We start from the raw sequence: 22,601 nt of genomic DNA, 5'->3' as shown, positions 1-22,601 counted from the left end.
GAGCTCAGGGAGCTTTAGTGTCCTAATTTTGCTATCATCCCAAAGGCAGGCAGTTCAATTCCACCAGCTGCACTGTCGAAGAAAGCCAGGCAATCTCTCATCGTGTGAAAACTCATTGGTGGAACCACTATGGATTGGTTCTGACTTGATGGCACATAACAACAGAAAACATAACAATTTCACAGTGAAAGATCACTGAAATAAACGTTTATCAAACTCATGAAGGGGAAAATACAGACAAAATACTAATTATCTTAAAATTATTCCATAGATTGAATATAAATCCAATCAAAATCATCCTCGGTTGTCCTGTCTAAATTGGCAAAATGGTCACTAAATATTCTGAAACTGAAAGTTAAGAACAACAATAACAGAAACAATAATTAAAGTTAAAGCACAAAGTACTGTAGTGAGCTTGGTTTCACCAGATATTTTTAAAGTATATAATGTTAAAATAATGAAAATTATGATCTAAAAGCAAAAGACATTGATGGAAGTGAACAAAAGTGCAAAAATGAAAACTTTGGTCCATATAAGCAGTTAGTATAGATGTAAAAAAATGTAATAAATCAGTGGACAAAGAGAATTATTTGATAAATGCTGCTGGGACAAGTAGTTGATTATTTGGGGGGGAAATGAGAGTCAAAATCACATTTCAAAATAAACTGTAGATAAAGGGATTAAATTGACACAAAAAAGTGGTATCATATAAAAGAACTTATCTAAGAACTGAGATCAATTCTGAATGCCAGAGTTTAATTTCTAATAATAGGAAAATATCCTCATTGTTGGGTCAAACCAACTCATAGCTGAGCCTAAAGCTGGTTTTGAGAGGCTATAAGCCGTACAGGAGGAGACTGCCCATCACAGAGTGGCTAGCGGATCTGAATCACCTGCCTTTGGGTTACTGGTGCAACTCCCTACCTTCTAGGTTACCAGAGGTAAATGTCAGAGCTATAAAGGAATCCCTAATGATAGTTTCATATATAAAAATATGAAGTTACACAAAACCTTGTCACAAAGCTGTCAGAAGCTGCATAAAAAAATATAACTCACAGAAATAAAAAGCGAAAACAATAAACTCAAAAAATGCTTAAAAGACCTTCCACTGAATTAAACATAAAATGTATAGTAAAAGGAAATGTAAGAAGCGGTATGTAAAAGAAATGTTTTTATTTGAAACAAACAAACAAAACCTTCCAGAAGAAAAACTACATATGGTTAATAAACATATGAAGAACCTCTTCCTTACCTGTAATTTAAGAAAGAAAAAAATTAGAAGGAGATAACACTTCTACCATTTCACTTGCCCATAATCTGCAAGAATGTTGCACAGGGCAGACAGAAAGACCTCAGGAAGAGATGGGCTGGGGGTTGGGAGTGGGGGGCGTGCAACCACTCTGATAAATAGCACAGATAGAAGTTCCTTAATATCTGACCCAGTAATTAATTTTATTGTAAAAAATAGAAATGTGTTATAAACACACATTTATAAAGAAATAGAAATGTATTAGAAAAGAACAAATAATATAGAAAGATATTCCTCATATTATTATTTAAATTAAATTGGCTTTTAAAAATGGAGAGACAGAAAAAAAGGGAGAGATTAAGAATGAGGGTGTGTGGGTATGTGGGTGTGTATAAGGTGTTTGAGAGAGAGAAAAAAGAAATGTCTACTGATTAGTGGAATAAGTAACATAGGAGACTATATCACATAATGGCTAAGCCTATGTTTCAGTAAAATATTTAATGACTTGAGAAAATTTTAATTAAATGCTATAAAAATAGGATATTAAACAGAATAAATGCTGGAGCACAGTATGGTAGGCAGAAAGACACCCTTAGATAAGATATAGAAAAAAGTAAAAAGGAAAGGAGAAATAGAAAAAAGTGAGGAAAAAATGAATTAGGGGAAGTGAAGGAGAGAGGGCGAAAAGGAAGAGAGCACAAACCCAAGATGTCTCAGTGGGAGACATACCCTGTGTTCTCCGTGACTTCGCTACGCAATAAGAAGTCCTGACATTTTTATTTTCTCCTACGTCTTTCTGTACTTCTGCAAATTCTTGCTTATGGCCATATATTATTTTTATAACCAGGAAGAGCATAATTTCTTATTAAAAAACTATGTAAGAGAGAAAATTCCTCATGCTGCATCTCTATCAGTTAAAAAAGAATTGGATCATGCAGGCAGGGAGAGTTTAAATAATGAGAATTTGGCTGTATTCCCAGGTTGCTAAAACAATGGGTTGGTTTAATTAACTTGAGGAGAGAAAAAAAATCAGTAGATGAGTTTTGACTGAGTCACGTGATGGACTGCAAAGTGTGCTTTAGCATACTTGAGACTCCTGCAGTTTTTACAAGGGAAAAAAAAAAACAACTGATGAATTCCATGTCCACAGTATTTCAGGAAAGAGTACAAAAGTTATCAGAGCTATTTCTTTGGTCCTACCTACCATGACAGGGATGGTAAAGTCCTATCTCCATCCTGCCAATTTCTGTGGCTGGGGCTGGGGGAATGAAGGTCTCACCATCATTCTTGGTCATGCTCAGAGTCTGACATGCTAGGATGCCTCCCTCCATAAATAGTAAGAATAAAATCATTTCAGTGGGATTAAGATATATCTTTTAAAAAAGAGGTTTAAAGAAAACACTCCTTCATCAAGCATCGATTTACAAGCTTGAAGGTACTCCAATCTCACTTGTCGGTCTTCACCTCTCCACTGTCTTAAGTCTCCTTATACCAATTTTACTCAAAAGGGACAGGAAGTTTAGGTCATTATTTTTGCTTCTATAAAATCTAAATTGAGAAATGAGGTTAATAAAGATGTTTCAACAGGACACTGAGGGATTCTGGTAACAAAAATGTAATTCTTTTAAAGGATGAGGTGGGGTTTGTGTCTAATTAGGTACAGCTGAACATCTTGCCTATCCTTCTGTCTGGGAACAGAAGCTTAGGAAGGGAAAAATAGATGGCTGAGTCCTTTATTCCACAATTCCTTTTTCTCATGAAGGGAATTTACAAATGGATGACATCACAGATTGCATTTGTCACATAACAAAATGCTGACACCTTCCTATATCTCCCAGGGACTACTTAGCTGATAAAGCAAACAAAAAATAATTTTCTTTTTTTAAAAAAAATCATTTTCTAATAAAATAAATGAAACAAACTGCTTGTTAGAAATGTACACCTGTAATCAGGATTTTTTTTTTTTAAAAAATAGTAGTGGCACCTTGGCCATTTTACAAATATTTTTTAATAATTATCTATTTTAGTTCTTCCATAAACTACAATCAGAATTGTTCCTATATATTATGTTTCTATTAGGTTATATTTTGGGTTGTTTTCAAGCAAAATATCAAGTTGTTAACTTATAAAAGCTACAATAATGTTAGCTATTTGCCAGTCTCAAAAAACTCAGAGTTACTTTAAACACTAACTTATCTTACTTCTACCACTTTATCTACCATCTATGTAGAGTTCTTGTTATGTAATGAATGCACTTGCTTTTGGGCTAGATAAATCTGTGTCTATGGTTCCTAAGGAAGAATTTCATGAGCCTACATCTGTTGCTATAGTCTGAGAATTGAAGTGAATGAAGCAGGAGGTAATCTCAAAACTGGCAATATTTCCTTGAGTTAATGTTTAAAAATTTTATACTCAAAAGAAATGGTCGTGGTCTTCACAGGCCATTTCTTTTGACAGAACAAAAATAGGAAGAGAGTCATAAATACTTCCAAAGCCCCCCCGCGCCCCACCCGCCTAGAATGGCACATGATGACATGTGGTCAATGGATCCTCATGCTTTGATATGTTACAGCGGGGAACTTTGAGAAATGACTTACTGGGTTGTACATCTGATTGAACAACTGCTCAGCTTGCTACATTGCAAAGGTGGGGAAGCATTGAAGCACAGACAGGGAAAGAAGGAAAGATCCAGAAAAACAGCATTAGCTCGACAAATCCAGTGCAACTGCACAGACGAACTGGTCGTTAAAAAAAAAAAAAGAAGAAGAAATTTCAGTTTCTAAACATTCCACAGTGAAACTGAGAGGCTCTAGGGACATACAAATGTTGATTTTGGCTCCTAAAAAAGAATAGCTGGAATAAGAAATTTAAGGTTTGTGTTACTTTCCCTTTCTCAAGTTAAATAACCCATGAAATAAAGAAAGCTGTCCACTTTTGATGATACATGGAGTGCTGGCCCTCTAGCAATGAATCAGGAGAAGTACTTTTGGCCAGGCCGGCAATTTATTACCTGAACTTCAAAGATGGTAATAATAAAAGATTAATTAAATCTTATCATTGAATTTATGGCTCTTCTTTTACGTTAACACAAGCCCAAATTTTCTACCCTGTCTAACTTTAGGAAAATGCAGATTAGCAAGCAGCAGGTTAGCAAATGTAAAATATCTATAAGAAAGGAATTAAAATAGCAAATTGGAGAATAAGTGTACGATGGAGAAGAACATTTTTATCTGTAGGGAGATTAAAGGGAAAATGCAGGATTGGTCATTGCCCATCAGTAGTTCCTACTGTGAGTACATAATTAACAAAAAGAGTATTCTTTTCAAAGTCTTCCCTCTTCTGTTCCCAGAGCGTTAGATCTATAATGCTTTCTTATTTCGTGTTGTTGATGTTATTGCTCTGTGCCACTGAGGTGAAAGTGATTCATAGCTGACTTTGCAGTGGGTTTTCAGAGGCTAAAATATGACCATAAAATATCTTTTTAAAGTGCAACAATGAATAACTAGAAACCTTAAGTCTCTGTAAACTTTCATTAACATTAATAAAAAATATATATTTTTGAGAGACTAAATGATCTGCAGAGAACTAATCAAGTTCTCAACTCCCCCGTGTCTACTACTGATAAGGACATCTTGGTTACAGGAGTTGTTGTCTGATTACCATCACTGGATTGACCTCACTATTATTGTAAGAATCTGTGTTTTCTGCTTAGTACTGTTTTATTAGTCTCAATATTCTCATGAAAATTTCTTCACGCAAGATTGCACTATGTTAAAAATGGCGGAAGGGAAATGGTAAAGAATAGCTCATATTTTGCCCTTAACCATCTTCTGACACAAAGTGTTTCAACGTAACTTCAGAGGATACAGCAGTACCTTCCCTTTGAACTTGAGCTAATGGTGAGTCGTGGTATAAATATGTTCTCTGCAAACTTTGCTGTGAAGACTCACTTCCCCAACACCATGCATTGTTTCTAACAGGAAAATCAGTTTAAGTTATCATTTAGGTCCCACTGTCCCTGCCAAAGTTTCTGAAAAAACTTTCTCACGAAACACAATCGCAAGACAGTGCCTATTTCTTGGCGAAAATACCTGGACACTTTCAAATCTTGAGCAAATTTCGTTGGGAGCTCATGAATTTATGGTATAATAAAACTATTATATTTTCAGCCTTCATTTAGCAAGCCTTTATATTTTATTCGTAAGTAACATACTCTTTTATTTAAAAGGAGGCCCAGACACGCCTTATACTTTTATAACTGCTTATTTTTCCAGGGGTAAATGATGTGTTTATATGTATATTCATATACTGTTGGCTTAGAATTTCAAATATTTCATGTAGATCCCAATTTTTTTAAGGTGATGGGTACTTGAGGTTTTTACAGAACTATTTATTAGCAAAAATTAAAGACTACTGGGGAAAAATGTTTTAAACTTTTGAATTTAGCTGATGATAGAGAGCCAAGAACAACAAAGTAGCATTTGCAGGTTACATACAAAAATATTTAAATTATAATTACCCTATTTAATCTCACTGTAGAATGCATTTAGGTGATAGTATAAACACAGATTATTTATATACTTAAAAATAAGTTAACGTTTCAGAAATTAAATAGGTCCTTTAGAGCAAGACAACCATATTTGTTAGTATAATTCTGGTGGGGGTTTCAGAATATTAAAATGCTGTTAGGAATAATACTAAAATGCTTACAGAATTTGGTCTGTGAATGTCAATACCTGGCATCTACCTAAGGGTCTACGGAAACCACACGCTCAAGTGATCTCTCGGGCGAACCACAGCTATGTTGAAGGAAACTAAAATTGAATTGCACAGATGCTGACTTATTAAACTAGTCAAGTCATATACATGCAAAGTATAATCGTAAATATGGGAGCCTCCTTCTAATTACCAAAGGATTTTTGATTTCTTAGACAATTTGCACTAGTGGAAGTGACTGGTGTGGGTCTATAAGGGCTAGTTTTCGTGTTCAATTCAATCTGAAGACTTCTCTTTTCCAGGAACCCTGGGGGTCTATAGCATTTTGTGTGGTAAGCTGTGAACCAAAAAAGTTAGTGGTTCAAATCCACCCAAGACTCAACCAGACAAAAATTCACAGTCTTGAAAATTCATTAGAAGGTCACTATGAGTCAAAATTAATCACCAGCAATGGATTCAGTTCCTTCTTTCAGACTCAACATACTGTGACTGGACAAGACAGCCTAAAGGACCACCCTTGGTAGCAGATGAACACCTCTCTTCTGTGGAGTTATCTTTTTGTTGTTGTTTTGGGCTGTCTGTAAATCACATCAGAGGAGACTGCTAATCTTTCTCCCACGAGCAGCTAGTGGATCTGAACTGCGTGCCTTTGGGTAAGCAGAGGAGCTTCTTACCACTAAGTCACCAGAGCTCCCGAGAGTTATCTTAGTCTGTTAGGTTAAAAAGTACCTTTTGAGGCTCATTTCTTTATACAATTAAGCACTCATAGCATATGATATAACATACTCATGTATGTTACAACCATATTTGTTAGTACAGTTCTGGTGGGGGTTTCAGAATACTAAAATGCTATTAGGAATAATACTGAAATGCTTACTGAATTTGGTCTGTGAATGTCAATCATTTGAGAATGTACCTCACATACCCAGGGCATATAATGTCAAGTCACTATCCATTTTAAAAGTGTAAAACAAAACAAATTAAAAAAAACAAACAAACCTAATCCAATGTCACTGAGTTGATTCTGACTCATAATGACTCTGCAGGGCATAGAAGAAGTGTTCTGTGAGGTTTACAAGGCAGTCATCTTTATGGAAGCAAACCACCCCCACTATGGCCTATTGAACTGGTAGGCCAGAACTGTCAGCCTTTGGGGTAAAAGTCTAGCACTTTAACGACTGTGCCATAAGTCAAAAATCCAAAACTCACTGCAGTAGAGTCAATTCTGACCCCAACAGCCCTCTCAGAGGGTTTCCCAAAGCTACAAATCTTTACAAGGGGAGACTTCCCATCTTTCTCCCACAGAGTAGCAGGTAGATCCAAACTGTTAACCTTTTGGCTAGCAGCTAGGTATGTTACACAGTACGCCATCTTTTTATGGCTTCTGATTCCTGTTTGGCTAAATAGCGCTTAAAAAATGTGAGAGGTTGAGTGGCTTAAAAAATAGATCTGGTAATATAGACATTTTCTTGCTGTTTTGTTTTAAAGGAATTTGATCTATTTCTCAAACTATATCTTTGAATTATTGCATAGACTTAACCAGTGTGAAATTCCTCACGGCAAGTTTTTAAAGTCCCTGGTCCAATATTTGTTTCAGTAATATATGGCTTCATACAAAATATTATAGGAAATTCCTAAAAACACAGAAAAATTTCTCCACAGAAAACCTGTTTCCTCTGCATCCTTGATAATCTGTGTCATGTTTTCATAACTCTAGCAAATAAATTCCCATTCCAGTGTGCTATGAATTATACAGAGTCAAATTTGATTCTCTGCTTTAGTTGATATTTCAGATTCTCCCCACTTCTTCCGAATGAGTTTGCAAACTGCCAAAGGGAAACAAAATGCTTAAACTCATAACATTATGAGTTTTATGTGAACGATGAGTGCAGACATACTGAACAACACAGGGAAGAAGTCAAAGGAACGATGCATGACTGGAAATGTACTCCACAAAAAATGCTGAGGTCAGAGAAAACATGTTAATGCTAAAATGTGACGGTGTTGCTTCTTCCCTCCCCAGACCCCCGAAGTTTTCCATATGAACACGCCTTCTTAGACATTACAACCATTTCTGGTCACACATAAGCATCCTACAGATATGCACTTGACTTGTTTTGGTTAACTTCTAGAATTTCCAACTTGAGGAAAAACTTCTGTTAAAAACCCCATAATAATAAAAAGTCAGACCTACTTCTAAAAGGAGTCACGTTTCTCAGCATCTAATGGGAACCTCTGATTTTTTGGTTTATTGTGAACAGTGCCATTTATCCTTTTTGGATAGTTGAGATTTGCCCAGAGAGAAGCGGCTGGTTTTTTAGGATATGTTTTCACTTCCATTAGATTATTTTCACTTTTTTTTCAAGCTTTCTTCAGACAGGAAACCTAAGATAATTTTTCAGGTCCACAGACAGACTTGCTGCAGACTTGTTGGGAATAAAGCTAAGAGAGTTTAATTCCTTTATCAGCAGACAGCAAAAGATAAGGGGTTTGTTTCTTTGGGGGAAAACTGTCTCTTCCTTTCCCATCTTATAAATTTGTTTTTAAATTAGCATTTTTCCCCCCCTTAGGCTTCACTTACCTTTTTCAACTGTGCTTCCAATTTGCTACATTCCTCTTTCTTTTGTTCAATGGCTATTTCTAGAGATTTTAATTTGGAGTCTCTTTTCAGCCCCGCGGAGGCTAATGAAGATGCATGTTCTTTGAGGTCAATTAAGCTAGACTGGAAGAGAAAGAATGCTGGTGAGTAAAATACTGCAATTTCTCCTATCAAGGTCTTCAATTTGAACACATTGATTCTATCCCTGGCCATAAAGTGAGCATTAGACAGAAGGGGTAAATACAGTCTTCCTCAGGTAACAATAGCCTGCTCTGGCCAGGAAATGAAAGTTGGCCCATTTACAGAACTGAGAAGAATCTAATTACAGCAGAATTCGTGGTGACCCAATGGTGCGGTCATTAAGCGTAAGCTTCACTTTGCAAAGCCGCGCTAATGATGTCAGTCCCGAGGTGCTCTTTATGCGTCAAGGTGAAACAGACACCCGAGCCTTCCACTTACATTTATTGTTGTCAAGTCATGCAGACACTAAGACAAATATGAACGAAAATGTCAACTTCGCTGCTCTGGTTCCCCAAAAGGCAAGTTAAGCATAAAAGAGTCATCCTATCGAATGTGTAACAGATTCCAGTTGTTTCTAAAGAAACAGGACCAAAAACTTCTCAAATACACTCTGGAGAGTTAAAGATAAAATGATCTTGAAAAAACTGTTGGTAAAGTAGACAATGCTGTCTCAGAAAAAATCACTGTTGTTGAGTTGGAAAAGACTCACGTAGGTGACTCTTAGGTGTGACAGGCTGTAAATCACACAGGAGACTGACCTTCTCTGTCTCTCCCTCAGAGCCACTGGTGGATTCAGACCGCCCCAGAGGTGCAGCCTTTGGGTTACCAGCACAAGTCACCAGGGGAAAGGCTACCAGCATTCCCTTCACTGCCGTTGTTCCTGCGTGCTGTCGAATTGGAACCAACCCATAGCTGACCCTCCAATGGGTTTTCAGTGGCTGTAAACTGCACAGGAGGAGACTGCCCATCTTTCTCTCTTGGAGTGGCTGGCGAATTCAAACCACATGCCTCTGGGTTGGCAATGCAATGCTTTACCACTAGGTCACCAGTGTAGGCCTTCATAAATCCAAATTCAGTCAATTAATTCAACTCCCAATTAAAGTATAAACCCCAAATGCCCACTGTCACTGAGGTAAGTCTGAACAGCAGTGACCTTTCAAGTGGTTTCCTAAGCTGGCAATCTTTATGGGAAGAGACTGCCCATTTTGCTCTTGTGGATTTGAACTACTGATCTTTCAGTCTGGGGTAGTTCAGTATGTGAACTACACCATCTGGGCTCCATGACCCAGGCATAGGGTTACATACATTGATCCATTAATCCCTCATGTCTGGAAATCAACAACTTCAATATTTAAGTTAAATTCCCCAAAATAAACAAACAAATAAATAAATACTCACTCAAGATAGCTTTGTTACCCAGGAGGACAAAGCTCGTTACCAGAGCTTTGGTGGCCTAGTGGTTAAGAAGCTGTGCTGTAATCCTGAAGGCATGTGGTTCAAATCTACCAGCTATTAACTAACAAGTCCTCTCATGCAATTAATTGCCTCTGAAAACCTGGTGGAGGGTCAGCCCTCTGGGACGATTCTGACTTAATGGTACACAACAACAATGGTTCTGTGAGTAAAACGATCAGATTTCACCCAAACTAGTCATTGTGTATTTCCTTTTTATCTGTTGTTCACAGTTCCTAAAAAAGATGCCATACGAACAGAGGGCTCTCAGTAAATGATGGTGTCTATTGTTCCTGGGCTGCTTGCTGTATGGGCACTGAATGCCTGTGCCCCCTACAATAAACCAGCATCCAGTAAGCCACCACCACAAGCAACCAATCCCCAGTAAGGTGCTCCTAACAGCCCTCCAAGAGACAAGTGTGTCCTGCTCATATGTCAGACAAGACTAGAGCTCACGTGAGTTAAAGGTCACCTGTTTATTGAAGGGAGATAGAAATACCAAATTCATATTTGTACCTACAATTCCAGTGTTCTTTACTATATCACTTCCACGGAATATAACCAGCAATCTTATAATTCAGGTTTGTTTAGATTTTTGTTTGTTGTTGGTTTTTCTTGGGGTTTTTTGGTTTTTGTCATTGTGACTAGGTTTTTTTTATCATCCCCAACAAAATGATCAGCTCCATGTGGCTAGCAACGATGTGCTGTTTTGCCATATACATTTTAAATTTCCTAGGGGGCAAATAGGGAGCTCTGGTGGTCTAGTGATAAGAGGCTGCATTGCAATCCTAAAGACACATGGTTCAAGGCCACCAGTTGCTTCACAGGAGAAGGATGGGAAATCTCCTCTCATGCCATTAACCGCCTCTGAATATCCACTGGAAGGTCACCTATGGGTCACTTCCAACTCAATGGCACTTAACAACAACAAGAACAGTGGGTGATCAGCCTATGTGTCAACCTGGCTACCTTTCTCATCACTACAGAGCAGGAGCCAATTCATAGCTGATCTTCCTATGAATTTCGAAGGTGGTAAACTGTACAGGAAGAGACGGCCCATTTTTCTCCAATGGGGGTGCTCATGGATTTGAACTTCCAGAGGCATAACCTTTGCATTAGCACCACAATTCCTTTAACACGACACCAAACAGCGCTCCTTTTCACTAGTTCCAAGGTATTTAATTAAATATAAATCTAAGTGTTCCTGTGAAGGCATTTTGTAGATGTTATTAATATCTACAATCAGTTAATTTTATATAAAGGTAGCTATCTGATATATCGGGGCCTGAACCAATCAGTTGAAAAGAGCAAAACTGAAGAAACAAATTCATAAGTGAACCGAGTATATAGATACTGATACTGATAATATGTATATGTTGTTGTTACTATGCGCCGTCGCGTCACCTGCGACTCATAGTGACCCTATACAGAACAGCCCTAAACCCTACTCTATCCTGTGTCAACCTCATTGTCTCTGACACAGCTACCCCCCATTACCCCTGTCACTGAATCAATCCACGTCATAGAGGGTCTTCCTCTCCTACACTGTTCCTCCACCCTCCCAAGCATGATGTCCTTCTCCAAGGAATGGGTCCTCCTTCCAAAATGTCCAAAGTATACGTCAGATGAAGCTTCAGAATCCTTGTATTCAAGGAGCAGTCTGGTTTAATCTTCTCTAAGATAAACTTGTTTTTTTAGCAGTCCATGGTATTCAATATTCTTCTCCAACACCACAGCTCAAAGGCATCAACTCTCCTTCTATCCTCCCTACTCAATATCCAGCTCTCTGACCCATAGCAAGTGATTGCAAAGATCATGAACTGTATCAGGCACACCTTAGTCTCCAGAGTGACACCATTGCTCTTCAGTACTTTGAAGAAGTCCCTAACAGCAGATTTTCCCATTGCAATATGTCCTTTAATTTCCTGGCTGCTGGTACCAAGAGTGTTGACTGTGGAACTAAGCAAACTAAAGCTGTTAACAATCTCAATCTCTTCACCATCAATCTTGATGCTGCCAATTGGACCAGTGGTGAGAATATTTGTTTTCTTGATATTGAGCCTTAATCTCTAAGGCTGCAGTCCTTGACCTTCTGCAGCAAGCACTTCAGGTCCTTTTCAGTTTTAGCTAGCAGGGTTGTTGTATCATCTGCATAATGCAGATTGTTGATGAGTCTTCCACCAATCCTGATGCCACATTTCTCCTCATAGAGCCCAACCTCCCAGATAATCTGCTCTGCATACAGGCTGAAAAGGTATGGAGATAGAACACATCGCTGGCATACGCCCTTCCCAATTTTGAACCATGCAGTGTTTCCTTGCTCTGTGCTGATGACTGCTTCCTGGTCCAAGTACAGGTTTCTCACTAGCAGGATCAAGTGTTCTGGGATTCTCATTCTTCTCAGAGTCAGCCACAGTTTGTTGTGATCCACACAGTCAAATGCCTTTGCATAAACAATTAAACACAGATAGATATTCCTCTGGTACTCCCTGCTTTCAGTAAAGATTCATCTAACATTAGCTACAATATCCCTAATATCATGACCCCTTCTAAATCCAACCTACACTTCTGGCAGTAGTCTGCTAATAATCTGTTCAGTTGTTTCTAGATAATCTTCAGTAGAATCTTGTTTGCATGTGTTATAAATGATATTGTTCAATAATTTGCACACTCTGTTGGATCACCATTCCTCAGGATGGGAACAAACAGAGATCTCTTCCAGTCAGTTTGTCAAGTGGTTGTTCTCCAGATTTCTTGACACAACTTGGTGAGCACGTCCAGGGCAGCATCTGTTAGTTTAAACACATCCATCAGTGTATCATCAATTTCTGGGGCCTTCTTTTGTGACCAATTTTTTTCAAAGCAGCTTGAACTTCTTCCTTCATCACCATAGGATCTTGCTCATATGTTGTTTAAGGAAATTCTTCTGTGTCTGCCAATTCTTACGGTACAATGACTCTGTATACTCTTTCCATCTTCTTTTAATACTTCCTGGATCACTTAATATTCTGCCCAAAGCATCCTTAAGCATAGCGACCTGAAGTTTGAATTTGTTCTTCAGTTCCTTGAACTTAAGAAATGCTGAGCGAGTTTGGCCCTTTTGATTTTCTGACTCGAGCTCCTTGCATACTTAATTGTAATATTTTACTTTGTCTTCCCGTGCTGTCTTTTGCTAGCTTCTGTTCAGCTCTCTAGTATCTTTAATTCTTCCCTCTGCTTTGGCTTCTTGGCACTCTAGTGAAATATTCAGAGGTTCTTCTGACATCCATTTTGGTCTTTTCTTCCTCCTCTGTCCTTGTAATGACCTTTTGCACTATTCCTGGATGATGCTCTTGATATCCTCCCACAACTCATCCGGTCTTAGCTCATTGGTGTTCAAGGCCTCAGCCTGTTCCTGAGATGGTTTTGAAATTTAAGTGGGATAGAATGAAGGTCATATTTTGGTTCCTGTGGATTCTATTTCATTTTCCTTAGCTTCAGCTTGAACTTGCGTATGAGTTGTTTGTGGTCTGTTCTACAATCAGCACCTGGCCTAGTTTTCACAGCTGATAACTGAGCTTCCTATAAATCGATATGTATGTCTCTACCCCTATACACACTTACGGTTCTGTTTCTTTGGTAGAACCAGTCCAGTGACAGATGCACTTACATGCACAACAAGTGTTTGTTGAAATCCATATCTGAAATTCATACAGCTCAGCACTGTTTTTAAGAAATAACTTCTGTTTAACATTCCTGCTGCACTACATTATCAGACCTCTTTTCAGTTTGAAGCACATCAATAGGTTTTGAGGTACAAACCCACAAATAATACTTACAATCTGAGAAGCTTTTCATAAATGTGGTCAAAGTTTCTACATATGTTCTTACATACAAAGTGCAATAATTATAGAAAGTGCAAGTCACAATTAGCAGTGAACTAGTAGGAAATGGTTGCAATTTTCTCTTATCAATGAAATATTCTCTAGAACAAGAACTTTAGGGACTATAGATTTCATGCGTGGGATTCCTCAAAATTCCTCTTCATTACTAATACTTCCTATCTTCATCTGTATCCTTAAATTAGATAGAACTTTAATTTATATAGAATTATCAAAACTCAAATAGCCATTATTGGTTTTGTCGTGTACCACTGAGTCAGAACCCATAGCTGACCCTCCCACAGGTTTTCTGAGGCAGTTAATCATATGGGAGGAGAATGCTTGTCAGTAGCTTGATGAGATGAAAGGGTCTTCAATAGCCCAGAAGGAGAAAGACATTGCTAGCTAGCAAAGTATGAAGGAGTCAGCTGTAGGTATCAGTGTGCATCTCAGGGTCATGGAGAGTAAGAAAAAATGTTCATTCTTTCATCTCAGATTTCTCCAGGAAACTACCTCTAAGTAAGCTGAGAGAGGTGGTGGGGAATATCACTCAGAATACAATGAACCCAAAGTATTCTCTCCAAAACCCCTAATGCTTCAAATTCTACTGTTTTTGTTGTACATTAAGAGCAGCAGTAGGGTTTGCATTCTGTGTCTGTGTTTGTAAGTAGTATGGACATAGTTTATAAAATTATCTACTATAAAATAAACCTCAAGTTGCCATAATCAAGGATGCTTTAGGCAGAATATTATATGATCCAGAAAGTATTCATAGAAGATGAGTCACTGTATTGAAAGGAATTGGTAGACACAGAAGAATTTAATGAAACAACATATGAGCCAGAGCCTATGGTGATGAAGGAAGAAGTTCAAGCTGCTTTAAAGGCAATAGCAAAAAAATAAGTCCCCAGGAATAGATGGTATACCAATTGACATATTTCAGCTAACAGACGCTGCCCTGGACGTGCTCACCAAGTTGTGCCAAGAAATCTGGAGAACAACCACTTGGCCAACTGACTGGAAGATATCTGTATTTGTTACCATTCCAAAGAAGGGCGACCCAACAGAGTGTGAAACTATAGAACAGTATCACTGATTTTACATGCAAGCAAGATTCTACTGAAGATTATCCAAAAACAACTGGAACAGCACATCAGCAGAGAATTGCCAGAAGTCCAGGCTGGGTTAGAAGGGGTTGTGGTACTAGGGATTTTGTACCTAATGTTAGATGGATCTTAGCTGAATGTAGGGAATACCAGAGGAATGTCTATCTGTGTTTCATTGATTATGCAAAGGCCTTTGACTGTGGATCACAACAAGCTGTTGCTAATTCTGAGAAGAATGGGAATCCCAGAGCACTTGATCATCCTAATGTGAAAACTATATTTGGACCAAAAGGCAGTCATCAGCACAGAGCAAGGAAACACTGCATGGTTCAAAATTGGGAAGGGCGTATGCCAGGGATGTGTCCTGTCTCCATACCTTTTCAATCTGTATGCAGAACAGATTATCTGGGAGGCTGGGCTCTATGAGGAGAAATGTGGCATCAGGATTGGTGGAAGATCTATCAACAATCTGCGTTATGCAGATGACACAACCCCGCTCGCTGAAACTGAGGAGGACCTGAAATACTTGCTTAAGAGGGTCAAGGACTACAGTTTTCAGTATGGATTGAGGCTCAATGTCAAGAAGACAAAGATTCTCTGGACCAATTGGCAGTATCAGGATGGATGGTGCAGAGATTGAGATTGTTAACAGCTTTAGTTTGCTTGGTTCCACAGTGAACATTCTTAGCACCAGCAGCCAGGAAATTAAAAGACATATTGCGATGGGAAAGTCTGTTGTTAGGGACCTCTTCAAAGTACCAAGGGACAATGGTGCCTCTCTGGAGATTAAGGTGCAGGCCACGGTCTTTGCAATCACTTGCTATGGGTCAGAGAGCTGGACAATGACTAGGGAGGATAGGAGGAGAATTGATGCCTTTGAGCTGTGGCACTAGAGAAGAGTATTGAGTGTACCATGGACTGCTAAGAATACAAGCAGATTCATCCTGGAGAGGGTTAAACCAGGCTGTACATAGGGTTGTTGCCAGGAGGGACCAGTCCTTGGAGAAGGAGATAATGCTTGGAAAAGTGGAGGGACAGCACAGGAGAAGACAACCCTGGATAAGATGAATTGACACAGTAACTGGGGCAACAGGGTAGGTGGAGTCAGTGAGACTGGCTCAGGATAGAGTTCAGAACTATTGTGCATAGAGTCGCTATGAGTCACAGGTGATGTGGCAGCACATAAAAGTAACAACAACATATGTAGCTAAGGTTGTTTTTTATGTCAAGCAAAAAAATCATAGATATTTGAAAGAATATGGACTCCTTTATGACACATTTCTGTGCCAAATGTCGTAATGGTTACACAGATTGGGCAGTGTTTGCTGGAGCTTCCAGATTAAAACAGGCTTGGAAGCAGGAGTGGCATCCACTTCTGAAATAGCTTGCCTCCAGAAACTCTATGAACTGAGCAGAAAAATGAAAGTTATACAACTGTTCAGGTCTTTCGTTCATAGGATCGCTATGAGTCATCTACGACTCGACAGCACTTAATAACAACAACAACATGCCACACAAATGTGGGATGACACATGCATCCCTTATATAATCATGCTTTGCTTTATCACACTTTGCAGATACCAGTGTTTACAGCCACACTGTTACAGATTTCTGGCAACCCTGTGTGGAGCAAGTTTATTGGTGCCATTTTCGTAATGGTGCTGATTCTTATATTTTTTGGTAATGATGGTATTTCTCACAAAATATTCAACTTTGTCATATGGTCCTTGCATACTTAATAGACTACAGTTACATAGTTTTTAAAAAAATACGGACTGAGAAACACACACAAAATTGGGTGTTCACTTTATTACAATATTTTCTCTATTTTGCTGGTCTAGATAGCCCTGATGTGCCCACTTCCCATACATAGGTAACCTGTGGTCGCTGTGAAGCTGAACACTGTGACACTGATGTGTCAAACGTGACGATGGTTACCCATGGTGGGCAGTGTTTGGTGAAGCTCCCCGATTAAAACAAGCTTGGAAGCAGGAGTGGCATCCACTTCTGTAATAGCTTGCCTCTGGAAACCCTACGAACCTGGAGAAAGGATGAAAGTCACACAAGTGCTGAGGACTTACATTCATAGGATTGCTATGAGTCACCTACCACTCCACGACATTTAACAACAACAAGAAGAATGAAACCTGTGGTGTTACGGAGGCATGCCTCTATAAAGAAAATTTGCCAAAAGTAGCATTACATAGTTAGTGGAGCTTTTATGCCGCATCACTGCTGAAATGCTTAAGAAGTTACAAGTAGCATTTTCAGAAGAAATGTCACTATATTCCCCAAGTCTTCACACAGTTGCTCAAACCAACCCTCTCCTGGGTCTACAATGAGCGTGGGCTAAGATGACCATCATGTCATTTCACGTGTGCTTCGAACTCACCTCCTTCTCTGTCAGTTCAGCTTGCAAAGCGTTGACCTTCTCCTTTAGGTCTTTGTTTTCTTTTCGGAAGGATTCGATCTCTTCTAGTCTTTCCCGGTCATCTCTCTCCCGTTGTTCTTTCAAGCGCTCAATGATTCTCTCCTGTGAGTCAATTAGCACAAAGGAAAAGATGAGAACTCACCAGTGCCCATGTCAGAGCTCATGATAATGTTGTTAGTAGGCACCATTGAGTCGAGAAGAAGCAATAAGGATAAAAAGCCCACTGAGGGAAAGATGCTAAGAAGACACGCAGAGCTGGGTTTGGGAAGAGAGGTTGCATATAGCAGCATTTGGAAAAGACAATCAATAGAGCCTTGAATTTGTCACAAAGTTAGCACTGCAAAGTTGCAAGGAGCCTCAGTGTTGAATTTCTGAGGACATTCTAGATTTACAATAGGATCTGGGCCACTGCTAGAGCCGCCATCAAGATTCTATACTGGCAGCTGCAAGGTGAGCACTATCGAGCTGGCTCCGCCCCCTCTGCTCAGGCGCGCCAGTCAGCATCAAAGCGCCGCCCTGGGTATATGAAGACTGGCTGCACCAGGCTGCACAGGAGCAGAGCAGAGGCCCCTAGGACGCAGGGCTGAGCTCCCAGTGACCATCTGAGACAAAAATAAAGCACAAGCCCATTGTGTATATAATTTCCCAGTGTGCCTGGAGACTGTTTTCACTGTGTGGTTTTTTTCAGTAGTTTCTTCAAAATAAAAAAAATTAAAAAAGAGGGGGTGGGGTTATGTTGAGTGAACTAATTCAATCTCATAATAATACTGCATAAGACCATTATTTCAAAAATAGAAGACTAGAAGCTTTATCTGACATACTTTAGGCATACTGCAAGAAGGGACCAGTCCTTGGAGAGAGGGATGTCATACTTGGGAGGGTGGTGGGACAGCACAAGAGAGGAAGACTCTCGATAAAATGGACTGATTCAGTGACTGGGGATTGGGGGTAGGTGTATAAGAGACAATAAGGCTGGCACAGGATAGAGCAGAATTCAGAGCTGTTGTGCACAAGGTCACTATGAGTGACAAGCGACTCAACGGCACATAACAACAATTAGTAAACCATTTTTGTGGATCCAAGGGAGCACGAGGTGCGAGCAGAGGGGTGAGGATAGGTAGGGGTGAAATCACAGAGGTGCATAATTTGGTGGATGGAGACAGCAGGTAAAGGAAATGGGAAAGATCCAGTGGGGACCTGAATAGACAGGATAATGATGGGCATAGTCCAATGGTAATTAATTTTATAAAACATAATGAATGGGAATGATTGTATGAAACACAATGTGAATCAAGAATAGTGTGAAACAAAGTGTACAAACTCTGAAGCAAAACAATATATTTAAAAAAAAATAGAAGTAGGCTGGATTATGAACAAAGGTTGCACAACAGCTTCCCTTCTTGAGGAAATACTGTGTGTCATATTTGTGATAATATGTCATCCTAATTTTCATTCTGTCTGCATCACATCTGTGAGGTCACAGCCAGTGCTCCTGGGGACAGTGCAGAGGGAAGGGATCAGTGACTAAGGTGACTCAGCTCCTGGACAGAGTCTTAAAGGGCCACACTGCCACAAATGTATCCTGCAGTCATTGGAGGAGGTCTTAGGACCCTCTCCCCAGGACTCTCATATGAAAATGAAAACACTATTGTGGCAGAAATGCTTTCTGGGATTGTACTGATCTCAGGAGTTCCTGGATGGCACACATAGTTAATGGTTAGCTTCTAACTGAAAAATTAATGGTTCCTGTCTGCTTAAGATGCAAAGCAGAAACTGCAAACAGTGCAAAGCACATATTGGAGCCTACATTCTATGGCAAATAAAACTGAGAGCAATATAAGAGTGTTTCCTATCCTTTTTTTTTTTTAAGGGGAATCTAATTAGGGTAAATCTTGAGTCAGGTTTCTGAAATTAGTGTCATCACATCTTTGAGCTTTCTTTTGGCAGTTATACTTTAAAATATTAGCAAGATAACCACACACAATGATTGCAATATTATCTTTATATTGTATAGTAGGGCATGGTGCAGAAGACAACTGTCAAAACAGATCCCCTGAGGAAGCAGCCATCTGCCCCAATGACAACTGTTTATGACTCTAATGCTGTCTCCAGAATCCTGGTGGCAGAGTCCATAACATGCTGGGCTACTAGTTGCTCCAAGAAATAAAGGTGGACAGTCCCCTCCCATAGAAATGTGCCATTTCAGAAACATGGTAGAGGGTAGCTGAGTTGACTTGACGCACTGGCAGAGGGAAATGCTTTCACTGGGAGTCCCGGTGACATTGTGCATGGTCTATGGTTCAAATCCATGAAGAAGTAGAGGCAGTATTGTCTTGTAATAGATACATAGCCTTGGAACTTGATGGACGGTTGCTACAAGTCAGAACTTAATTCAGCAGCAGTGCATTTTAGTGCTTTCAAGGAGAAAGAAGTGTTGCGATTACTATTTTATTCAAAGATACTTTAGATGATGCACATTTAAATTGAGGTGCTTGCAAAGAAAATTGACTATGTCAGGGACTCACAAAACAACAGATAAGTCTGTCTTAGAAGAAATGCAGCCTGAGGGCTCCTTAGATGCAAGATGGTGAGACTGTCTCAGGTATTATGGGCATGTTATCAGAAGGGGCCCGTCCCTGGAGGAGGAAAAGTAGAAGGTCAGCAGAAAAGAGGGAAATCCACAGTGAGACGGATTGCCACAATAATTTCAACAATGGGCTTAAGCACAAACCGATTGTGAGGATGGCCCAGGGCTGGACCAAGTTTCTTTTTGTTACTTACAGGGTTATTAAGACTAGAAGTCTAACAACAGCAACAACATCACAGTGGTAGTGGCTCTATTTCAGTTGCTTGTATTTGTTTCTTCTTGTGCAGTATTATTTTACTTCATCTGAGGTACTGGGGTGACCATGTGATCACATAAGAAGAAACTGTTCACACAGCAGGTAGTGTGGTGAGCCTTTCAAAGGTTTTTATTTTGTTTTGTTTTGTTTTTAATGGACATTGCCTCCATATAAAATACAGAGCTTTACTCTGGTTGACCTAGTCCTCAATATTCATCATTTGTAACACACTGCTGCTGCTGTTGTTGTTGTGTGCCGAGTCAGAACTGACTTATAGCTAACAGGCCCTCCAGTGGGTTTTCAGAGAGAGTAAATCAAACGGGAGGTGATTGCCCATCCTTCTTCTGCAGAGCAACTGGTGAATTTGAACTGTGTGCCTTTGATATTGCGGTGCACCTTCTTACCAACAGGCCGTCAGAGCTTAATAGAGTGCTATTTTCACCCCCTTCCTCCCCCAGGTAAACAATATGTTCTCTCTTTTTTTAGAATTAAAACTGCCAAATATTTATTCACTGATCTTAGCCAATCAGAGTTCAGCTTTTAGACATCCATGGCAGCCTGATATTTCAGTCATTTTAATTGTTTCCAATAAAATATGCACAAATTTTTTTAAAAGTATTTTAAATGGCTTGCTTCTACTGAAACTGGATAGCTTTGCAGATATTTAGATTTCCTCCATACACTTTTCTGTTCTGATCTTTTGCAGACTTTTTTATGTGATAGTTTCCCTATTCCTTTTCTTTTTTTAATTGTTATTTGAAAGAAAGTTTTCAGAGCAAACGAATTTTCTATTCAATAATCTATATTATGAGGGTGCTCTGGTGGCCTAGTGGCAAGAAGCTGCACTGCAATCCTGAAGGCACGTAGTTCGAGGACACCAGCAGCAACAACAACAATCTATATATTTCATTGCAATCTCCACAACGTAGCAACTCCTTTTCCACTTCTTCACTGTTTACCTATTTCCAGTCAGCTTCCTTTCCAATCCTTTCCTGCTTTCTAAGATTAATTCCCAGACAAGTGCTGCCCTTCAGATCTCCTATGTCAATTACTCTAAGGAGTGCATGGCTCCCTCATGTGACTCCACCTTCCAGGTGTGCCTTTCATTTAGCTAGTAGTTGATCCATGAGGATGAGTTCAGCTCCAAGTTTGAAGAGTATCTAATCACCATGGTTTTCTAGTAATCCATATATAACCAGTAAGTCTGAAGGGACATTTCTAAAGGCCCAAACTGACCATGCCTCATTCTCTTAGGAGACTCTCCCAGGCGTGCCTTTTGCCAGACCATGTACAATGACTCCCATTCAGCAGCCCTCCATGGCCTCTCTGGGTGTGAGCCATGCCTCCTAGTGCAGCTTCCCAGAAGGCAGTACCATGTGATATGGCACATTCTGTCCCAGTGCTGGACATGCACAGACAATTAAAAAGGCTGATAAAAGGAATGCTGTTGTTAGGTGTCACTGAGTTCCCCACCACCACCTGTTGTTGCTGTTGTGTACCACTGAGTTGGAACCAACCCATAGCTGACCTTCCAGTGGGTTTTCAGAAACGGATAATCACTTGGGAAAAGAATGCCCTTCCTTCTTCCAGGAGCAGCTGGTGGATTCATAGTGATCCCAAATAACAGAGTAGATCTGTCTCACGGTTTCTCTAGGCTTCAGGATTCACAGAAGTCAATCTCCATGTCAATCCCTCAGAGTCAGTGGGTGGATGGGTCTGAATCCCAATCCATAAGTTGGCATCTGAACACCAGGGAACCTCAGACGAAAGAGACACCAACTCTCATTAGAGCCTGCACCTTGCCTTTGAGCTCAGGGTAATGGACCACGACAAGCCTGGTGACAGTCTCATGGTGTCAGAGCCATTGCCAAAGCAGGTTGAACTGCTCTTAGCACTTGTGCTATCGATGAGTCATTGGTGACAAAAAACTCAGCATGCACCGTAATGCCTTCAAGTGTTATTGATGACTCAACACTACAACACACTGCTCGGTCAATCACAGAACTAATTGAACTGTCAGCCGCACAGGGCCAGATGTCAGAAACATGTGTTAAAAGGTCCTAATATGCCATGATCTCCTTGATTAACAACTAACTTGCAGAAATTCCAACAATGTGCTCTTGTTTGAGGCTTATTTGCATTGGCAAGTGTCCCTCAGTCGCCCCTCCAGCTCTGCACCAGGCCAATCTATTTGCGCTTTATCAAATGGCACTGGCCTCCAGCTCCCAGCTAGCTGGCTTTCCCAACTGCTTATCTGCTGTGGGCCCACGGCACCCTTGTCAGGAACAGCTTTCTAAATACTGATGGATTCCGACGCTGGAGCT

The 22,601-nt window shown here is 39.8% G+C and overlaps 1 protein-coding gene across 1 annotated transcript in view; it reads right to left on the bottom strand.

Moving 5' to 3' along the window:
* Positions 1-22,601, bottom strand: part of ERC2 (ELKS/RAB6-interacting/CAST family member 2) — a 1,171,987-nt gene that overhangs the window by 491,313 nt on the left and 658,073 nt on the right. Inside the window, exons 9-10 of the mRNA XM_006892220.1 lie at positions 17,396-17,536; positions 8,547-8,687 (exon numbers count right to left, since the gene is read on the bottom strand). Of these exons, the coding sequence (XP_006892282.1) occupies positions 8,547-8,687; positions 17,396-17,536 (282 nt within the window). The remainder of the gene's footprint in view (positions 1-8,546; positions 8,688-17,395; positions 17,537-22,601) is intronic.

The sequence above is a fragment of the Elephantulus edwardii genome, unplaced genomic scaffold (genome assembly GCF_000299155.1).
Source record: "Elephantulus edwardii isolate Elephantulus edwardi_28Jun2011 unplaced genomic scaffold, EleEdw1.0 scaffold00113, whole genome shotgun sequence".
Lineage (NCBI taxonomy): Eukaryota > Metazoa > Chordata > Mammalia > Macroscelidea > Macroscelididae > Elephantulus > Elephantulus edwardii.
This window is presented reverse-complemented; position numbering and strand designations above follow the sequence as displayed.